The 20,736-nt window shown below is 30.2% G+C and overlaps 1 protein-coding gene across 3 annotated transcripts in view; it reads right to left on the reverse strand.

Annotated features, from left to right (window-relative positions):
- The window catches only part of LOC139487947 (uncharacterized protein DDB_G0283357-like), a 32,687-nt gene extending 14,701 nt beyond the window's left edge, over positions 1-17,986 (reverse strand). For all 3 annotated transcript variants that reach the window (XM_071273204.1, XM_071273205.1, XM_071273203.1), the window contains exons 1-6: positions 17,776-17,986; positions 12,665-12,884; positions 4,497-4,589; positions 2,179-2,313; positions 1,680-1,793; positions 1,174-1,253 (exon numbers count right to left, since the gene is read on the reverse strand). In XM_071273204.1, coding sequence (XP_071129305.1) covers positions 1,174-1,253; positions 1,680-1,793; positions 2,179-2,313; positions 4,497-4,589; positions 12,665-12,817 — 575 coding nt within the window. In that variant the 5' untranslated portion in view covers positions 12,818-12,884; positions 17,776-17,986. The remainder of the gene's footprint in view (positions 1-1,173; positions 1,254-1,679; positions 1,794-2,178; positions 2,314-4,496; positions 4,590-12,664; positions 12,885-17,775) is intronic.
- Between the last annotated feature and the right edge of the window lie 2,750 nt (positions 17,987-20,736).

The following is a 20,736-nucleotide window of genomic DNA, read 5'->3' on the forward strand; positions in this document are numbered from 1 at the left end:
GTAAAATCTCCATATGGTGCCTTATTAGTTTATACTTGCTTGCTTCAGGTAAAGATCCCAAAGGTGCCTTAAATAGTTTATACCTGCAAATTTCAGGTAAAATCTCCCTATGGTGCCTTATTAGTTCATACCTGCAGATTTCAGGTAAAGACACTTATAAATATTATGCAAGTGACAAAGTGGAAATCTATTTCCGGTGAGGAGGACAACAACAGTGGCTTATCAATAGGAAAGTCGGTAAACCTCAATCAATAACAAAAAAAGGAGAAATTAACAAAGGCCCTGATAAAAAAGATTAATGTCTGATAATGGCTAAAAAAGATTCAAAGACCTTGCCGCTCAAATTAAAGTTTTATAAAAAGTCTGAAATAAGATGAGTCACAATATATCATCATAAGAACTGTGATCGTCAGATAATGTATTGGTACCTTGAGCTATCCTGCAGACAAGTACCGATTTGTACTGTAACGGTATCATTAGTAAAGTCAACTCATCTACTTATAAGTCCATAGAGAATTATTTATCTTTTGTTAGCCTTTCTGTTCATGAAATTAAAACTATCCATCACTGATTATTGTCACGGGGAAAGTTAAAATCACTCTCGACTTTATCATGTCATACTGATCATGTCAAACTGTATTTGTCTAAATGTGACTTATTTTCTGTCTACAGTTAAATATGGCAACATTATTTGGAACTTATTGATAAAAGGGATGTCAAATTCAACTATCTTGTCAAACAAGCTACTTGCTTATCAAAACTTTTTTTTTGTTGGAATGAATTTTGTAATACTCAAGTACATATACATATATATGTATATAAACAAAGTCTCCCACCTTCTTTTTGCATTAAGCTTATAGAAAACAAAATATCAGAATATATTAAGAATTTTCATCATGCAAAATGCAAACTGCATTCATGTAAAGTAGATCTATTCTCACAAGTTCTTACATGCGGATAATACAATATTTTATTACATTCGAATAATTGTACATAAAAGATTAAGAATATACTACCACACAACTGTATGCATACAATTGTATAACTTTACTTTAGTCCCCTTTGTAGTTTTAATAAAACTTATAGTTCTTTCTATTTTTGGCACCTTTTTAAGTTTTCCATTTATTTCACTCTTTTTGATGTTAAGGATAAAGTTCTCCATGTTATACTTACAAAAGTGAGGTCGTTGAGATGTAATGGACAAGTTCATGGAAGGTCAAAGGATCAGAACTGGCTCCGCAGATACAAACAAGCTGTCAAAGAATTAATTAAATATTATAACTCAGATTAAAAGCAACACAAAGTCTAATAAATTTAATTTAGAATTTATTTATGTGTTAAAAATTCAAGGATGTTGAAATTAATTTTGCTATGCAGGTAAAATGAGTAATTTTATGCTTGGATTCAATTCGTAATTGATTCAGAATCTGAAGGCCTTGTGCAAAAACTTCTTATCACAATTGGCAAACAAATTGTTTGATATTATAGCAATTAACTTGATACAATGGAATAATATTCCAATTCTTTTTCTATTAAGTCAGACCATTTGCATTTTAGTCCATTGATTTCAGTTAGCACTAATGACCTGTTTCAATAATTGTCTGACCATAATCAATAATGTTTACCTGAGTCAGGTGTGACCAAACCTAGATTTTAATTATGGAAAGGAAATGAATTACCTGATCAAATACAGTCATGGCAAACTTCTGGTGTGGTAAACAATGAGGGGCTGAACATGAATCCTCATGATAGGCATTAGCAACGTGGAAATGGATTCTTCGTAAAATGTTCTCCTGAAAGACGATCAAAAGTCATTTTTATAAAATACTATGAATAAAGCAATTTTTTAATTTTTCATTAATATTATATAAACAGCATATGAATCGATGAAATGTACCTATATTAATACAGTATTAATGATCTGTTCTTTTCCTGTGAGATACTAAAGCTTAGAAACTTGAGAACTGTTTTTCAATAGAGCTAAATGATTTTATTGAATTGTATTCATTCTGAATATTAGAAAATACTAAAGTCAAATATTGACAAGCAAATAACACATGGCCTTCTGTTTCAATTGCTAACAATATGACTATTAAAACTATTGAATATTACAGACACAGCATGGTCTTCAATTGCAATGATTCAATTTTAAAACTAAAATGTTTTGTCATAACTTACAAAGCATTCGGCTGCATCATCCATATGACCAAGCTGAAATCGTTGTTTGTTCATGAATGTTTCAGCCAGTGCTTTACGCAATGCATCTGGCGGTAGTGATGACTGGTCACTATACTGGTACTGCGTAAAAATAACCTACAATACAAGAGACATTTTTTTATGGGTAATGACAAAAATATATAGGTTTAATGGGATTTGAATTGCGGTAATAAAGACAAGCACAAATACTGTGGATTCATTATTATTCGTGGGATACCAATTTTAGTGGATTTCGTGGATGGATATAAACCACGAATTCAAACACTCAATGAAGTACAAATTTTTAATACGCTTGTATGCACACTTTTCAAAACCATAAATCATTGAATATCCACAAAAATACAGTTAATATTTCTGGGGAAAATTGGTATCCCAAAAAATTAATGAATCCAATGTATAATGTTATAGGAAAAACTGCCAGATTTGTCTCATTTAAATAGCTGAATTGAGTTTAATATGACATATTCAAATGAAGAAATGTTCTATTATTAATGCTGGTCAAACACATTCACACTTTTTTGTTGATTTTCACAGGAGACTTGCGACAACAGAATGATTATTTCTTAAATGTTCGGTCGGTCACCACCAGGAGTGCTATCACAATTAAAAGTGATTGAATTTCAGATTTTCGTATGAAGTGATACTTGACCATTCAAATGACATCCCCCTGGATGAAAAGTCTGACACCTGGATCAACAGGCTGCTACACCTTTTAAATGTACAGCTGACCATTAAAGGTTTAAAATGACCAGATAAAAAGACATTCATTTCAATACACAGTCATGGATCTCATTTCATGGTTATGCTACTTTGGAGGGTTTTATTACATATCTAAGTATTAAATCGTGACTTCAATAGCTACGATAGTTAATTTTCAGTGAGAGAAACTACCAAGGTTTAATTTTCCAATTTCTGTACCTACATAACACTTCATAAAATCAGGCAATATCTCTAAATTAACTGTTATATAGACTATAAAACAGATCAAAGAGCATAAATTACGATAAGTAAACTATTTTCTTTTGACTACCAAAACTGGTCATTTAAGTGCTGACAGGTAATTGTATTTTTTGGCACTTTCCTGACAATTTTCTTGTTTAATTATATCTTAAAATTTTTATATTTCTATTATAGAGTTTGGTGTCAAAAAGACTACCAAGGGACATTTATGGACCAATGAAGACATTTTACATTAGATATATTTTCCCATGTCTCCAAAATATCAAAGATAAATTACATGCACCTAGTCGGCATCTTATCAAAGCAATGGAAGTGGACCAGGTTGATATGCTTTTACTGTTTTCTATTTAATATCTCAAGTTTAGTGCATTAATTTCTTTTTAATTCAGCTTACTGGCGTTTCCTTTTATAAATATGCTTGAATAAGTTAAGCAGATTGATTCATATTATAAAGAAGCCTTGTTATTAAATCCAATAATAAATGCAGCTATAAATTCAATATTAGTGAGAAACCTGTTAAAACATATTTTTTTTAACATACACATCAAATAAATTTGAGAAAAAAAATCAAACAAATCTGTCACGTTCTGACATATACTTATCAAAACAGAATCAATTTTTGCACATTTAAACTAGAAATTAATTGTTTGGGTTTCAAAAGTACTATTTGATTTGGATCAATGACTTTGTTTAGACATGAAATTTGACAAATAAAAAACTTATAATTAAATGTAGATACAGCATTATCAATAACACAATCTGTTTTGATAGCCGACTGACATCTATTTGATGTCATAGACAAAGCACAAAAAAAGTCAGGACTATTTTATGTCAAAAAGACTTTAATAAGAGTGAACTGCAAACTAATGACCATTCGGTATAGCTCAAAGCTCCTTTATTTCTCAGTTTTCCATTTGAAGTACAATAACGGGTTTGTTGCTTGTACTTTAAAGGGAGGTAATTAGTGTAGAAAATGGGCAGACATTTGATAAAGACTTAAATGACTCACTATTAAATCAGATAAAGGGTTTTTATTTATCTGTCATTCCCACTCAGGTATATATTGGGCAGATTTAGGAAGATTAAAATTAGTTTTAGACAGTCTGACTTTGTTTGGAGTTACTCACTGGAGCTTATATTGAAGTGACGTGTGCCAAAAGAAACAGCAGTCTTTTAAGGACAATTTTTACAATTCAATTGCTTGTATAAATTAATCAACAATATTTTTGTCTGCCACAACCAATTTGACAGAAAAATACTTGTGAAAAATCTACAATTATTTATAATGACCATTTAATACAAGTTATATATGAACTTACCTTTAAAGCACAGAATATACAAGAGTTCCCCATGCATAAATGCCCTGTTAGGCGACGATAGCTGCGACGGAATACATCCAAATGCCAGAAAACCTGTAAATAAAAAATACACATGCTTAAATTATTACTAAAACTTCATGCACATTCTGTCAATATCATGTTTGATTTGACCTGACAAACAAACAAACACATGCAAGATCCTGAAGATCAGAACTTTGTTAAGTTTTTTTACCTTGAAAATAACAGCCTCTGTGCAAGTTTTGTCTGACATGTCTGTCATTTCATTCATAAAATATCAAACACAGGATAAATTAATTCCATAACCTAATTCATGGACTATTTCACACAACTGATTCACTGACATAAATTGAATATTGTCTCTGACTCCTACATGTATTACTCAGTCAGGAAATTTGCAATATATACCTGCGTTTACGTTTACGTAGAAAAATTGAATATTGATCAATTCAGCATCAACATCTGTGTTTGTATAATGACCTGTGGATATTCATAAGTTATAACAACCAATGTTGAAATCTATTGGGGAAATAGTTCGACAATAACTATATTTCTAATAGATCTGATAACTGAAAATAGCTAGAATTAATTATACTAAAATAATGTCTAGGAACGAACATCGGATTTCGCTTCTACATTACGTCAATGATCATTTATACAATCGTATTCTATCTTAATTACAGGTGAGAATTAATTTAGACCAGGTAGAAGAATCAATGCTGTCAGACTTTATAAAGACAATTAAAAATCACGGAAGAGCCGATCACTACCTGTGTCTCATCAGGTTCTTATGTTTCGTTAAGTCGATACTTATCATGTTTTTATAATGGATAAAATCTCAGCAAAATCATGCTTTGTTTTTACAAATTACTTTGAGGGCAAAATATTTTGTCAATAAACATTGATCTCCATAGTGATTTTTCAAAATAGAATTGAACTTAAGATACAAGACACGCTGCTGCACTTATAAAGAGAACTTCTAATCATGAAATATACATTAACTGTTTCTTTCAGTATATTTATGTTTGAAAAAAGTAATGACCTATAGTTATTTCCTAACAGTGACATTAAGATCATGCTAAAATTAGCATTTGAGGTTTTAAAAAATAAATAAACCTAGTCCTTCAAATCAGAAAAAAACACAAAAAAGCAAGCTTACCTCACAGCAAAGATTTATGAAACTGGTATAAAATCTTTATGCATTTTCTGTTAGGAAACTGTGTCACATGGTTTTATAAAAGTACTAAAACAGGTAATTTAAGATTTCTGTGGACTTAATATTCATAAAACTTGTTAAAAAGATTGAAATAACACCTCTCCGGAAATCATTTGTTGATATTAGGCTACAGGTGACCTATTTTGTTACTGTTATCTGAAGAGCACCTGTTTTCACCAGTTTTTAACAGATACACTGTCTATTTCCGCCCTCCCACTCCTATTGGATATAGTCAATATTATACAACCACTTATAATGTATTTATTAAAATTTGTCAATTAGGTCGGAATCATTGACAAAAGTTAATTTGAAGACTTTGAGCTTTAGTTCTTAACTGAACTAGAAGCAATCGATCATCTCAATGAAGGAACAATGATAAAGTAATTTTATCCAAAGCTATTATTACCCAGCTTGAAAGATTACAACTTTAAAAAAAAAAAAGGTCTTAAAAAAATCTGCCTTCTGGAGAGTTCTTTTATCATTGAGTGCAGTGAAGGGTTTATAAATAGGTGTCATGGACAGTTATAAATGAGAGAAAATGAAAGGGCCTAATGGACAACCTTGACTGATTTTCTCTCAAGGTATAAAGAGGATTACCTTAAAGGAAATACTTTGATTTTTACCTGTTTTATCAGGTATAATTTTAGATGATCGTATTGTTTAATCAAGGTTATATAGTTTCCGGTTTGTAATGTTCTCATTTATTATAAAAAGTAGTGTTTGGGTCATCAGAGCACTTCAAAGGTACTTTTAGCAGGAAACAGCTGACACAACATAATGCAAAATCTTTTCATAAAAATTATGTCATTTGAAGATGGAATTAAAAAAACAGATTTACTTTTTAAATAGATATAAAATGATGATTTTTACAGAAAGCGAACAAATGAATTGCATGGGTTTGCAAGAATTAAATGGAATTAGAGGTGAAGAAAAAGGTGTGATCTTATTTGATGTTTTATTGATGAGTATTTTTTTACAACACATCCTGCCTATTTATGGATGTAAATGCAAAATTTAAAAGTCACTCTGGCATGAAAAATAGATAAAATTGATGTAAATGATGCTAAATAGAACAACATACAGAGAAGACTGTAGAAGGGGGAAAACATTAAATCAACACTATAGAATGCAAAGCAATGCACCTGCATGTGAAAGTCCATCATTGGAAGTATATAATCTTGAAAAAACAGAATACACTCGATGTATAGATAAATAAGGGTATCACTATAAAGACCCCTACCTAAGTCAGGGACTGGGCTATAAAATATATTATGGGCAAATGTTAAAAGTTTACTAGTTCATATAATGAACAAAAAAACAGACAACAAAGTAGATATCATATTATTATGGGTTCTTGTGTCAGAAACAAGAGTTTCTCAAGGACATTGTTAAGATAATTTTATCTAATTGGAATAAGTTTTTTATCAGAAAATTGTGTAATACAATACAGAGAGCAAGAGTTCAGAATTTTATCTTCCCCAAAATGACATTCCAATGATAAAAAATAATAATGCACACAATTAACCTATAAATATTGTCTGTTCTGCTTTCTGTTCAATTTTTGTAAGTGAGTCTAATCTAGTGTTTGCAGGAATGGTAGGTCTAAATGATAGAATATATCACCTGCCTTTTAAAGACACCCTGCAAGCTGTATGTCTATGACTAATGGAATGTTTTTCTATGAATTGTCACCAAAATGTTCTTCAAATGTGTCATTTGAAAAGTAAATATACCACTTACACAGTGGTTTCAAGCCTAAATAAAACATTTATATAACTTAAGTCAGGGGATCTGTTACAGACCTGTCACATTACGTCATACAAACATAACACACACTTGTAGTATGTTGAATTTTTAAGCATGTCAACAATTAAATATTTCATTAAACTGATGATAAATGTTTGTTTTCTTTCTCACAATCTTGATTGTTGACATGTTTTTGTTATTTGTTTGTATATTATGAACAATTAGAAAATATTTGTAAAACCTCATAGAGACCACTTCAGTTCTTAAATGGAAAATGCTTTGAAATGTTAAAACATTAAAGGGAGATAATTACATTGATAATATGGATAACTCATTCCATGTTTATAATCTTTATTTACATCTACAATACCTACAAGGGATTAGCTTGGTTCTAAACTTAAAGTAAACATGGTTAAAAATCTAAAATCTCATTTGTACCTGTAAGGCTTGTGTCAACATCTTTTCAATAAGATTTCTCAAAAGCAATTTAGAATACAAGTACCAAATTGAAAAGAGACGCCACTTTTATTTTTATTAACCAAGTGTCAAAGAAAACTCTACATTTTGTATCCATAAAATGAATATACCATTTAGTAATCATTACCAGACACCAATATTTATTTTAATCTTGTAATACAAGAAACTTCTTTCCTCAATGACAATCCCAATCTGTATGACCATAAAATGACTTGATGTCAACCCAATGATGGACACTAGACTATAATTTAACTGTCTGGCCAATCATACAATGTATCAATAAATTAAGACAAAAACTGTTTCCTTGATTTTCACTTTAGACTTTTACAAAACCTATAATTTGCCTCCAAGCAAAACTTATTCATAAGGTGCAAATTTGATGGAACAGTGATGTAATGTATTGCCTGCAGATAGACATGAAACATGCTAATGTTTGTCAAAATCTGACCTAATTCAATAAAGTTCTATTTTATGAGTATGTTACCTTCCTCAAGTTTGGAAATTTTGTTTCAGAAATATTTCTAGGAAAGAATAAAAACACAATACAGAGAAGTCTAAGAGATAATTTCCTACTATATGTAGAGCAAGACTTTGGTTGGCTTGCTTGCTTTGTTTGTATATTGTTCAATTGTAATTGGGATGACGGCCAATCAAATTAAAATATAACATACACAGGTTTTTATAATGCCTATAGATATTGTTTGTAGATGTCGGCTTGAGTAGATGAAAGAAAGCAAGCAGGCCAACCAAAGTTTTACTCTACAAGCATTAGAAAATTAGCTCTCAGGAGAAATAAATATGCATTTAATCTGGAAAAAATCTAATTCAATATATACCAGTTTTGATATAATGTAGTAAACTGGGTTAACAAATGCCTAGATTGTAGAGATGTTGGTTGGAGGCAAGCTGTTGTATACCTCAAGAGACAGCAGGTGGCAGAGACTTTTCTGTTAAAAAGAGTCCATTGACTTTTTATCTGGGACATTGATTTAAAGCCAGCAATTGATTTTCTCCTTTCATAGCAGTAAGAGTTTATCAATAATTTTATAAAGTCTTAAAACAAAGCTCTTTATAGAATTCCTTTTTCAGTTGTCAGTCTCCAACATTTAGCAAGGTTTTGAAAATTAGAAATTTATAATCTCAATATTGACAATACACAATAATATTTGTGGAAGGATTTGCTGGACTCTACACAATACAAGGATTATATCCTGGGACACACAAGTCTGGACACCTGTATTGTTATATCATTTTATTAAATGTCATCTGTCAATTATTAATTAGGGCTTGTATTCTTGGTTAGCAAAGGATTTATACAAAAGACAACCTTTATTTACTACACTTTTTATTAAACTTCTAAATTTTTAGGTTTACTTATTCAACTTTTTGATCTTAAAGAAAACAAAGGGGGCATTTTATTATTTGATGCATTAATAGTACAAAATGTATTCACATCTCCTTAGCTATGCTTATAGACTACCTTCCCTGGTATTTTGTAGTGTCAGGATACTTTATTCTCTTTCCTTATGATAACATTAATAGTTTGAAGCATTGGCTTTATGGTGGAAAGACATTAAAGCCATTGCAAAAATCAAAGTTTCTTATTAAAACAATAAATTAAAACATAAACACAAAGTATCTAACAGAGATTATGCAGGAACAAAGTTGCCTGATTATATTCCATTGAATTGTTTTATTATGTTCCTTTCTTCACAAAAATTAGCGTTGGTAGATTTAATATTGGGATACCAGTAAAAAAAAACAAATTAGGCTAAATGCATTTTCCTGCATCACTTTAATTAGTCATCTGTTCTTTAAATTGTCTTATGATAAGTTTGTAAGATTTTTTAACATGCATTAAGAACATGAAGTTAGTTGGTATCTAAATCTTTAGTGTAAAGACCTTCCTTTATCTATGTAAAAATTGTTATAGATAGGTTTTTAAATCTTCAAAGATATAACAACCTCGAATCTATAATGCTTAAGTGGTTTGTTTTTATCATTTTAGAAATGCTATGTCACTTTTGAAGTAAAAATAAAACAGGAACAAGGTAGTTTTTAAGATAGTTCTATCTTTTTCCAATCTATTTGTTTCCTTCTCCATGTCAGAATTATCTGTAGATGTACAAGACAAACAAGTACAATCCATCTTAAAATTACTAGACACATAAGTACCAGGAGTCTAACTGGGTCCTTTTTACAACTTAGGTAACAGTTTTTGTAAACCACAGAGCACTTAGCACTTGAGGTCCAGCCAGTCATAACAATAGAGTGTAAATTCTCCTATTGTAGTAAAACTGTCACCCTCTAGGTAACAAATAGGTATACTTTTGTTTGGGTCTAATTGGATTTTAACAAGTAGCCAATTTTCATGTTGGCTCATGTCCATTTTGTGACACTTTAAATAGAAAATAGGATTTTCCTAACTGTAAAATAAATGATATTTAAATACTACCAAATAAATCGAAGAAAACCTAGTTTACGGAATATAATAAATTATAATTAACTCATTTCCTTTTTCAGTTTTACTTTTAAGGTGATTTCTCAGGAAGTGGCTAAATATAATTTTAGTTTATTTGGCTAAAACGATTTTTACCTTTTTAGGCAGGACATCAATAAACGATTTTTCACAACTGTCATTTTAAGTTCACTAACCTATGACTAAACCCTAATTTATCAAATCCTAACAAGATGTCAAAAATGAAGAACCTATTCAAAAATTACATCAATGAATTGTAAAAATCAGATTGATGAAATAATTTGGGTATGACCAAACATGGATGACAAATTTTTCTGGTTGGTGTCATTTCTGTCAAATCATACAAATCGGTAATTATCAAGTACGGGTCATCCTATAATTGTGATTAGACCTGTACGTTTATAATACCTCTCATTAAATCATTAAGGTAACCTTATAACCAGAACAAGAGTCTTCCTGTTGTTTCCGTCTTGTTAACAAGGTTTCAAGACCTATTAACTAGTCCAAATTATGACCAATTATGATTTACAACCATCCATAACAATAAAATATACAAGGAAATAGCCATGTCGGAACTCTCAAATTGTCCATTTTCAAAAATGTATGATATTCTATACTTGTATTGTCAATAAGACCGGTATACTTACTACCCTATATTACTTATTTAGAATTTCTTAACAAAACTAATTTACAAAATATGAAGTATTCTATCTTTTGTTCGTTATTTGTTTCCAGAATTTTAAATACACCCATTATTACAATAGGACTGATGTAAGTAAATGATAAACAATTGTATAAACAATAAAAATATGAAAATTGAGGTATTGTATTGAATTCCATTGCTTCATGAATGTTTTATGCAAAGTAACGACTGCATTGTTTGTTCTTTTGTCATACTTTTTAAGATAGTATCAGCAAAAACTTGTTAAAGTGTCTCAATTTAGCGACAAAAGATGGTGTCTGATCAACATTTGTTCATCAAGTACAAAATTTTCCCGGCTTTTTTTAAGTCTTGCAACTGATGTCCATTTTCTCCCCTTTTAAATATAAAGCTGTTTTTATGCATGGCAAAAAAAAATTAGCTAAACAGTTATTGTTAATGGATCTATTGTCAAATCTGTGGGTATCACTTTTTCATATGACAATGACTTCATTTCATTTGTTCTCAGCAACTCAGCTGAAAACTGAAATAATTATACACTTATATGACAAAGATCTCTAAAAGAACTTTAAAAACACCCCTTTGCTCGTGTCTTTAATATGAAAGAGCACCGATCCATGTTGACCTTGTTTAGATGTCTGAGGTACAGACATTTTAACGGCAATGTAATTTGGACATCTGCCTCCATACACAGCAACAGGTTAGAAGTGACAAAATAACTGACTACATTGACCAAGTCAAAGGATTATTTCTATTCAAAATCAACTATCGAAATTTTCAGATGAATTGACCATTTATTAAATGCTCCACTTAACATATGCCATAAAAAATAAACTATTAAAGAAAATGGTAATCTAATGTCCATCATAAGTTCATAAAAAAACCGTAATCTAATGTCCATCACAAGTTCATAATAAGCTATAATACTGACTTAATGTGTCAATCATTCTTGTACTTCTTGACCAATGTGTAGTAAACATTACCAATATTGGTGTAAAAGATTAAGAACAAGGTTATCCTTTTAAAACAAATCTAGGGGGTAAAATATACAAAATATTTATCTTTTCTAACAAGGGAGATAATTTTAAGATATAATATATTTTAAGCTCAGCAGGATGTAGATGAGTTTTTGAGAAGGAAAACAGGACATAAATATGATTGGTGATTTAGAAAATATTTTGAGATATAAGTTTTATTCTGAGTCACACTCTCTGGCCTATTACATATATAATAAGATTGATATATTTCAACTTTTTACTCTAAAATTCAGAAAAAATACATAAACTGATACATAAGTGCATGGAAGGATCAATTATTTAACCAATGTTTTGTATATACAATACCTAGAAAGTGACATACCCTTACACATGGCTTTCGTTTTCTTTAAAGAATCGGAAAATGTATATGTATCAGTAAAATCAAATTTTTCTAACTCAAATGTATATTCATCAATTATATGAAGGATTTTAACCATTGAACAAGTTTTTGAATGCTCAAGCCTCCCTCTTTATTTTGTCCAGTATTGTAACAGCAAAACATTATACCAAGTAACTGTAAATATAAGGACTTACCTGCACTGCACTATTCAAGAAGCAGTTATTTTCTCCTGGTGCATTTCTTAAACCTTTTGCTGAGAACTGTACACTCTGATGCCGGTCTAGGGTGTCATACCAATTTGGACCGCCCTGCTTTCCAGGAGGAAGGGGGCCTTCCATATTATCCATATTGGTTTATTATAAACTTTATACAAAATGTCCAAGTTTTTTTATGATGCATGAAGTCTTTAAAAATCTGAAATGAAGAAAAATTGTACATTTTAATTTTAACATAAAAATGTATCTTTGGTAAAAATCAAGCTTATAATAACACAATAAATCATATAAAAGGAACCTAAGTTGTTTAAATTAACCTTTTTATAAAAATAAGTTAAATTTATTCATGTTTTTAACAGATTGGTTGCACAATAAAATTCCTATATTGGACGTTGGACGATGCTTGATAAATTATTCATAAGTTTACTCTGCTTCAATGATCTTCTAACCTTTATGGAATTTGTGATCATGACCTGAATTAAGATTCACTTCTTAAAATAAAATTAGAAAGGCAAAATGTTCCTCATTCTAGTATATGCGTAAGAATTTTAATCTAATATTGAGAATAACTAGTGCATTCAACTGATTATAAATTGATTGCTACTTTTACTAGTTCAATACATGAATTGGAATCTTAACTTGCTATCTCAACAAGTGATAGTCAGCAGGAAGACATGTCATTTGTAACCTTGAGTCCAAGCTGAAAAGCCTCTTAAATATAAATGGTGGTGCCTGACAGAAGAGCAACATATACCAAGCCGGAAACAGAACCAAGGAGCCATCACACCTGAAGTAAGCACCCGATCAGACAGTCCATTGAATTGTTTTAAACATTTAAAAAAAAGTATCTGGTAACATGTTCTTATTTATTTACATGCAGAATTGTAATTCACAACATCCACTTCAATGTTTGAGACATTAATTAGTCAATAAAATGATTTCTTCTTCATTTTCTTGACCTCACAATCAATCAATCTTTTTCACCTTTTTTTTTTTTAAATATGTCTCTTCAAGACCTATAGACTATTAGTATAAATATCCATAAATCCTGAAGATAAAAATTTAGGAAATATGAGTTATCTCCCCTTTTAACTTCGTGTAATATTTTAACTGAAAGATAATCATATCTGATAATTTCATCATTTTATCTTAATCAAACTTTTAATTGAATTAAAAATGATTTACAACTCATTTCTTCCTACTTAACATGGATTTAGTAAGATTTTGTATAAAGAAAAGACGCATGGCAACACCAACTATGCTATCTTACTAAAACCTCCCATGCTTAGTGAAACGAGGCAGGTCATCCCACTGAAGGCGAGAAGTACTGATAGGACATTGTTTAGTATCTAAGTTTGGACAATTTACTTACCATGTACCTGACCTCTATTTTAATACTTTTATAATATTTATCATTGGTAACTGTATGAAGTTGTCAAATTGAAATTAAAACTTATCAGAAAAGTCCATTCGACAAATGAGATATCAAGATATAAGTTTCTGACCTTAGTGAGTGCAAATAAAGAAAAGATTTTTAACACAGATTAATCCAAAATGTCTTTGCATGTAGCTATAAGTTTAGTTTTCAAATGTTTTTATGAAGTAAACATTAACAAATTCTCATTGGATTTCACTATCACTATCAAAATTATTTTTTTAAATACGATAAAAACATAAAAGTTAAACTAAATATTTTTCCGGGTATCACATTTATACAAAAGAGAAAGCAGTTTTGAACAAGGAACCAGGATATTGAATACAGAAGTAATTATTCCTATATAAGCAATTTAACTTAATCTTCTACCCACCTATAGATGAACAATTTTCCAAAAACATATCTATCTACCTAAATCGATAACGATTTAATTCAATACATATAATGTAAATAAACTCAGGTGTTAAACAACAAGAATGGGTTATTTGGTTCAAAGTATTTTTAATCTTCCACCTTTATTTTTACCTGTGGAGTAAATGCAGAATAAGCCACAATGAATGCAGTGACTCACTTCCTAGCTCACCCTTCACTCCCCACAATCAATTAAATACTGATTATACTTAGAACAGTGATGTATAGAAAGGAAGACAGTCACAATTTATAATAAATGGCCAATATTTAAGCCATATTTTCATAGGGAAATTTATGGGACATTAAACCAAAATGGATTTGTTTTTGATTTATTTGTAAATCATATATCTGTAATAAATGACAATAGAAAGCAGTGGCGGATCCAGGGGGGGGGGGGGTTCCGGGGGTGCACACCCCCCCTTTATTTTTGCCGATCAATGCATTTGTATCGGGACATATGTTTTGCACCCCCCCTTTGCCCTGGGTGCCCTGGGTTAGCACCCCCCCTTTCGAAAATTCCTGCATCCGCCCCTGGAAAGTGTTCAAATTGAAAAATGAGAAGTTGTTTAGAAGATTAAACTTATAATAACATCTTAAGAAATGTGACATGTCAACCTATTTTTGGTATGTCAATGCTCTTAATAGCTCTAGTTCTAGAAAACAAGATGTTACAGCTTAAAAGAAACTTATTTGTCAATAGCGGCTGTAATTTATGAAAATTAAGCAAAACAATTATAAAATCAATTGATAGAGGTCTGATTGAGTCAGACGGAATTCTACATTTAAAACATAGTTTAAAAGGTCTCCTTTCAGAATTGGCTATATGGTTGGAAAGAATTATTCTCCCTAGAAAAAAGTTGAGATACTGTAGAGAAACAACACATTCTAGTCAATCAGAGCCTTTTGAGGTTGGAGTCACAGACACCTTAGTCAATCAAAGTCTTTTGAGGTTTGAGTCATACACACCTTAGTCAAACATAATATTTGGATGTTGGAGTCAAACACGCACCTTAAAGTCAATCATAGTCTTTTGAGGTTGGAGTCATACAAACACCTTAGTCAATCATAGTCTTGAGGTTAGAGTCAAGCACACCTTGCCAGGAGCAAACTGTACTCAAAATCTCAGCTTTGACAGGCTCAAGATAAGGTAGATTAAGTATCTTTTGTGATAATTTATGTTAACTTTGTACCAATGCATTTCTCTTGTTGGTTTTAGTGTTGGTACAAGGTAAAACAAATGTATTTATAAAGTGAAACATCTATCATCATAATTTTAACTCTTCATGGAAACTTTAGATTTTATTACGCCTTAATGTAGTGTACTCCATGTTTATTTGCATAATCTTGCCATATAAGGTTTGATGACCTTGTAATTTTTACTACCTATGTAGGTAAGTAAACATGGCAGATGAGCCCAGGTGTAAACAATTTTTACAAATCTGGCAATATTCCAAATTTACCTGACCCTAATTGTCAACAGCTTACATTTGGGTTTTTGTATAGTTTAGAGGCACTTTAACAAAACGTAAAGTAATGAGTTCCAAAAGATGATAAATAAATGGTTTAAAATCTATATCAAATATGAATTATTATGAAGACGTAAAGTCATTTAATTCAATTATAGTATAGAACTTGTAGTAATATTTATGTAGGTAATCTACCATCTCTACGTATAAACCTGACAGGTCAGTGTCTCTGTATTTAATATGATAGAAATATCTTATGTGATCATTTATCTACAAAATAAAATCTTTTCATTGGACAGATCCCCCATGCAAAGAACATAAGAGTCAACATTGCACTAAAAGTTTGAATTTTCTGACATAGTGTGGCCTTGATTTACCAAAAGTTTTAAAAAGCATAAGATCTTCTTTAAAACTTTCAAACATTGATAAGAATTGTTGGCATTTGAATATGACTGTTGTATTTTTTTAAATCCACTTTTAAAACTGATAAACTTTTTGTAGTTTAATATTTAACTAATATTAATGCCCAATTTAGTCACTTTGAAAATATTTCTCTTGTGGAATTTTTCTGTGAGTCTACTCATTATCAGACACATATAAGACAATTTATATGTCTGGTAATATTATGAAAGAAGGTTAAGTGTATTACTCACAAATTATTTTTTTTTGTCAAATTTTGAGGATTAGACAATAATTGTTATCTTTTTAAAATCAGAATTAACTAGACATTAACAGGTGACATTTTGAGTAATTAAGACATACTTGGAGATAATACAATTATCTGTATATGGCAGGTATAAATTAAACAACTAAATTGATATACAAATAAACATCAGATATACAATGACCATAAGTGGTGACATTTCACACTTTTACAATACACTATATGACAGACCTGTGATAAGGACTTATTGTTTCTTATAATATCTATATATTACCTACATTCTATGTAAATAAAATGACACTTTGAGTTGTGATAAAATCCATCAGGTCATATTGCTCTTACCACTGATAAAAACTGACCAAATCTGAAAATTAATCTGTTTCTGGAAGCTTATTTTACACCTGTTCTTTTTCATACTAAGTGTCATAAAAAACAGATTTCCTGAATATCTTAAGGTAGAGAATTTAGCCAAGCATGATATTTCATTAAATATTTATTTTCTTAATTATGTTTTCTTTTATCTTTTACCTGCAATTAGTTAAAATACAAACAAACAATCAAAGCAACAATCCAATTAGTGCTAAGAATGTTTGGCTGTTACGTAATTGTAATTAACCATCAAAGAGACCGACAATAAATTGTCATTTACCTATAGATCTGTCCAGTTAATACATTGGCGTCAAACACCGTATGAAAGAAATTGGTTTTTTAAAGATAAAATGTAACTTAAAACCGAAATAAAGGAAAAGAAAAAAAACAATTATATTTTCTAATGGTCAAAGTTATAATGAACAGATAGGTTCAACAGTTATTCCGCGTCCTAATATAATCTCCGTCCAAATATATTTCCAAAATAAACAAATAGCTGGATTTTTTTTTAGAAAAGTTTTCAATGATCAGTTTTCATTTGGATGTAAAAATAAATTGCATATATGTATGTATTAAAGCAAGTTTTGATCTTAAATCGCTATTTAACAAGCTAGGTTTTATTTGGTGGCGTCTATAGGATCGACATGACTCACCTGGAAAATCGATAATTACCTGAACGGTGATGCCATCCTGTCATGTGCATGATAAACATTCAGTTTTTACGATAAAATAAAAATGTACATACCCGTAAAATTCTTGATCTTCGTTCAGAGAATATAATTTAAATTTTTCTAGTCCAATTTCTTAATATTTTACGAATTAATCCAGGTAATATTCCACGAGGACAAAACTTAGCGGTACTTTCATAGTCGCCATGTTATTTGTGTATGTCAATAGACGGCGGAGGAATACCTGTCTACGACATCAATTATAATTTGCATAACAATGAAAGAAGTGCCAGGTAAGAAGTAAAGCGTCACTATTTTTACTATAATAGTAAAACGTTCCACCAAAATATTAATTAATAAAACATAACCTTACAAAAGCTTAAAAAGTGCACTGTCCAGTTTCATGCTGTTTTTCATAAATTTAAAACAGGAATTTCATCTTTTTTCAAAATAAACACCTTTAATATTACCGATCAAAATATTCCAAAACCTAAGGCTATATATAATAACAACAGATTAAGATCAGATTTGCTTTTACAGGTTTTACCTCAAATAGGTGAAAAAAAACTCCAAAGAAATATAGATATTTATTTACCTTCCAGACATTTTAATACATTGCAAACAAGAAGAAATATTTGAGGAAGTTATGGAAATATGTAGCCCCAGTCGGGACACCATACACATCATCTACATTATTAAAAATAATCTTAAATATGGTATGCATTAGATCTCATAACTCAAACACAGTTAATGTTGAATGTCTTGAATGATTGTTTTTCTATTCATATTTGCAGATACTGCTTTATTTTAAAATTGCGTTCATATTACAGGGCTACACACGAAAACCCTTTTTTTCGGCATCTGTCAAAAAGAGTCTATAAACTTAAACCTATATGTCTATAAACTTAAACCTATATGTCTATAAACTTAAACCTATATGTCTATAAACTTAAACCTATATGTCTATAAACTTAAACCTATATGTCTATAAACCTAAACCTATATGTCTATAAACTTAAACCTATATGTCTATAAACTTAAACCTATATGTCTATAAACTTAAACCTATATGTCTATAAACTTAAACCTATATGTCTATAAACTTAAACCTATATGTCTATAAACTTAAACCTATATGTCTATAAACTTAAACCTATATGTCTATAAACTTAAACCTATATGTCTATAAACTTAAACTTATATGTCTATAAACTTAAACCTATATGTCTATAAACTTAAACTTATATGTCTATAAACTTAAACTTATATGTCTATAAACTTAAACCTATATGTCTATAAACTTAAACTTATATGTCTATAAACTTAAACCTATATGTCTATAAACTTAAACTTATATGTCTATAAACTTAAACTTATATGTCTATAAACTTAAACCTATATGTCTATAAACTTAAACCTATATGTCTATAAACTTAAACCTATATGTCTTAGAGTTTAAGTGTCATACTAGTAGTAGACTTGGTTATCACGAATATAACAGAAACAAACACTGAATATTAATACGAATTATCTATAATTTTCAACTACGGTTTTTCATGTAATACTATTAATGATGACTTCGTGTAACTGTTACAGTAATGTGTCTGAGTGTTCAAATAAAATCTTGAACGGATTGCAATCCTCATTTTTATTTCAACGATTCTCTTATCTCTAACAAAAATTAATTCTTTTTACTGATTCTTTTTATTTCATGAAATCAGATTGTAATTTTTTAATATTTATAAAAGCCTGAGCGAATTTTGGGAATTTTGTAATACAAAAAGTCTTCATTTTTTCTTAAGTCGAATTCTCCAATTCCTGGTTGCAGATTGTAATCGCCTTTCGTAAACTGTGTTCCAAATTTTATAGATTAAACTCCATTGGATTTTGAAAAAATGAATATACATAATTCGACACGTTATAGACAATTTTTATAAAGTATATTTTTTTCAAATAGGCATTTTTCTTTCTTGTTTCGACTGAAAAGACAAGAAACCCCACACAACCATCAAGTTTCTATACAATTATAATACAACTCCTTTTATTCATAACCTCAGACGGAGACCAATATTATTGCAATCACAAGATTATACATATAGAGGCAAGCAAAAAAACCCATCACCAAACCAAAGCATGATGATATAAAAGGCCAGGTGAGCTTAAAAGTATTTGTCTTTCTTGGACTTCCGTTGACTAAGAATAACGGTTCCTTTTTATCATGTTATTTTGTCTTAAATTGCCATATCTGAGAAAGGAGGATAAAGAGGAACAAACTGTATGAGGTGTACGTGTTTTAAATGCACATATAGTTTTATTTTAAATGAATACTTAAAAAAAAAAATCATTTATCTTAGTGAATATTCAATATCAAATACATAAAATAATGCATTTATACATGATAAGTGAATCTAAGATTATGATAAAGGATGTATGAAACTTCAACAGAAGGTGGTTTCAAAATTCCTCAATTCTTAATTGTGACCAAAACATGAATTCTGCATGTATGTTGAACTGTGGACAGATGTACGAAAGGAACGTTAAACATTATCATGGTATCTTGTTTTGTCTGATACAGCCAGTCATTTCAATGCCAAAGCCTCCTACGTGTACTTGATGGTGTCTTCATTCTCATCAAGTTTGCAACATCTTCGTCAATTTTCAAAGCGAAAAGTTCATATCTCATGTTCGCTCTGCTTGGACTTTTAAGCTATATATATGAATGCGTAGTTAGCGGTTATTCCGTTCAGATTTCTTCTTCAATGAGTTTGTATGCACCACCTACGATAACCTTCGATAGTAGAGAGGCATTATGTTTTCTGGTCTGTACATCCGTTCGTCCGTCTGTACGTCCGTTCGTCCGGATTCAGGTTAAAGTTTTTGGTCAAGGTAGTTTTTGATGAAGTTGAAGTCCAATCAACTTTAAAGTTAGTACACATGTTCCCCATGATATGATCTTTCTAATGTTAGTGCCAAATTAAAATTTTCACCCAAATTTCACGGTCCACTGAACATAGAAAATGATGGTGTGAAGTTCATGT

This window comes from Mytilus edulis, chromosome 9, assembly GCF_963676685.1.
Source record: "Mytilus edulis chromosome 9, xbMytEdul2.2, whole genome shotgun sequence".
Taxonomy (NCBI): domain Eukaryota; kingdom Metazoa; phylum Mollusca; class Bivalvia; order Mytilida; family Mytilidae; genus Mytilus; species Mytilus edulis.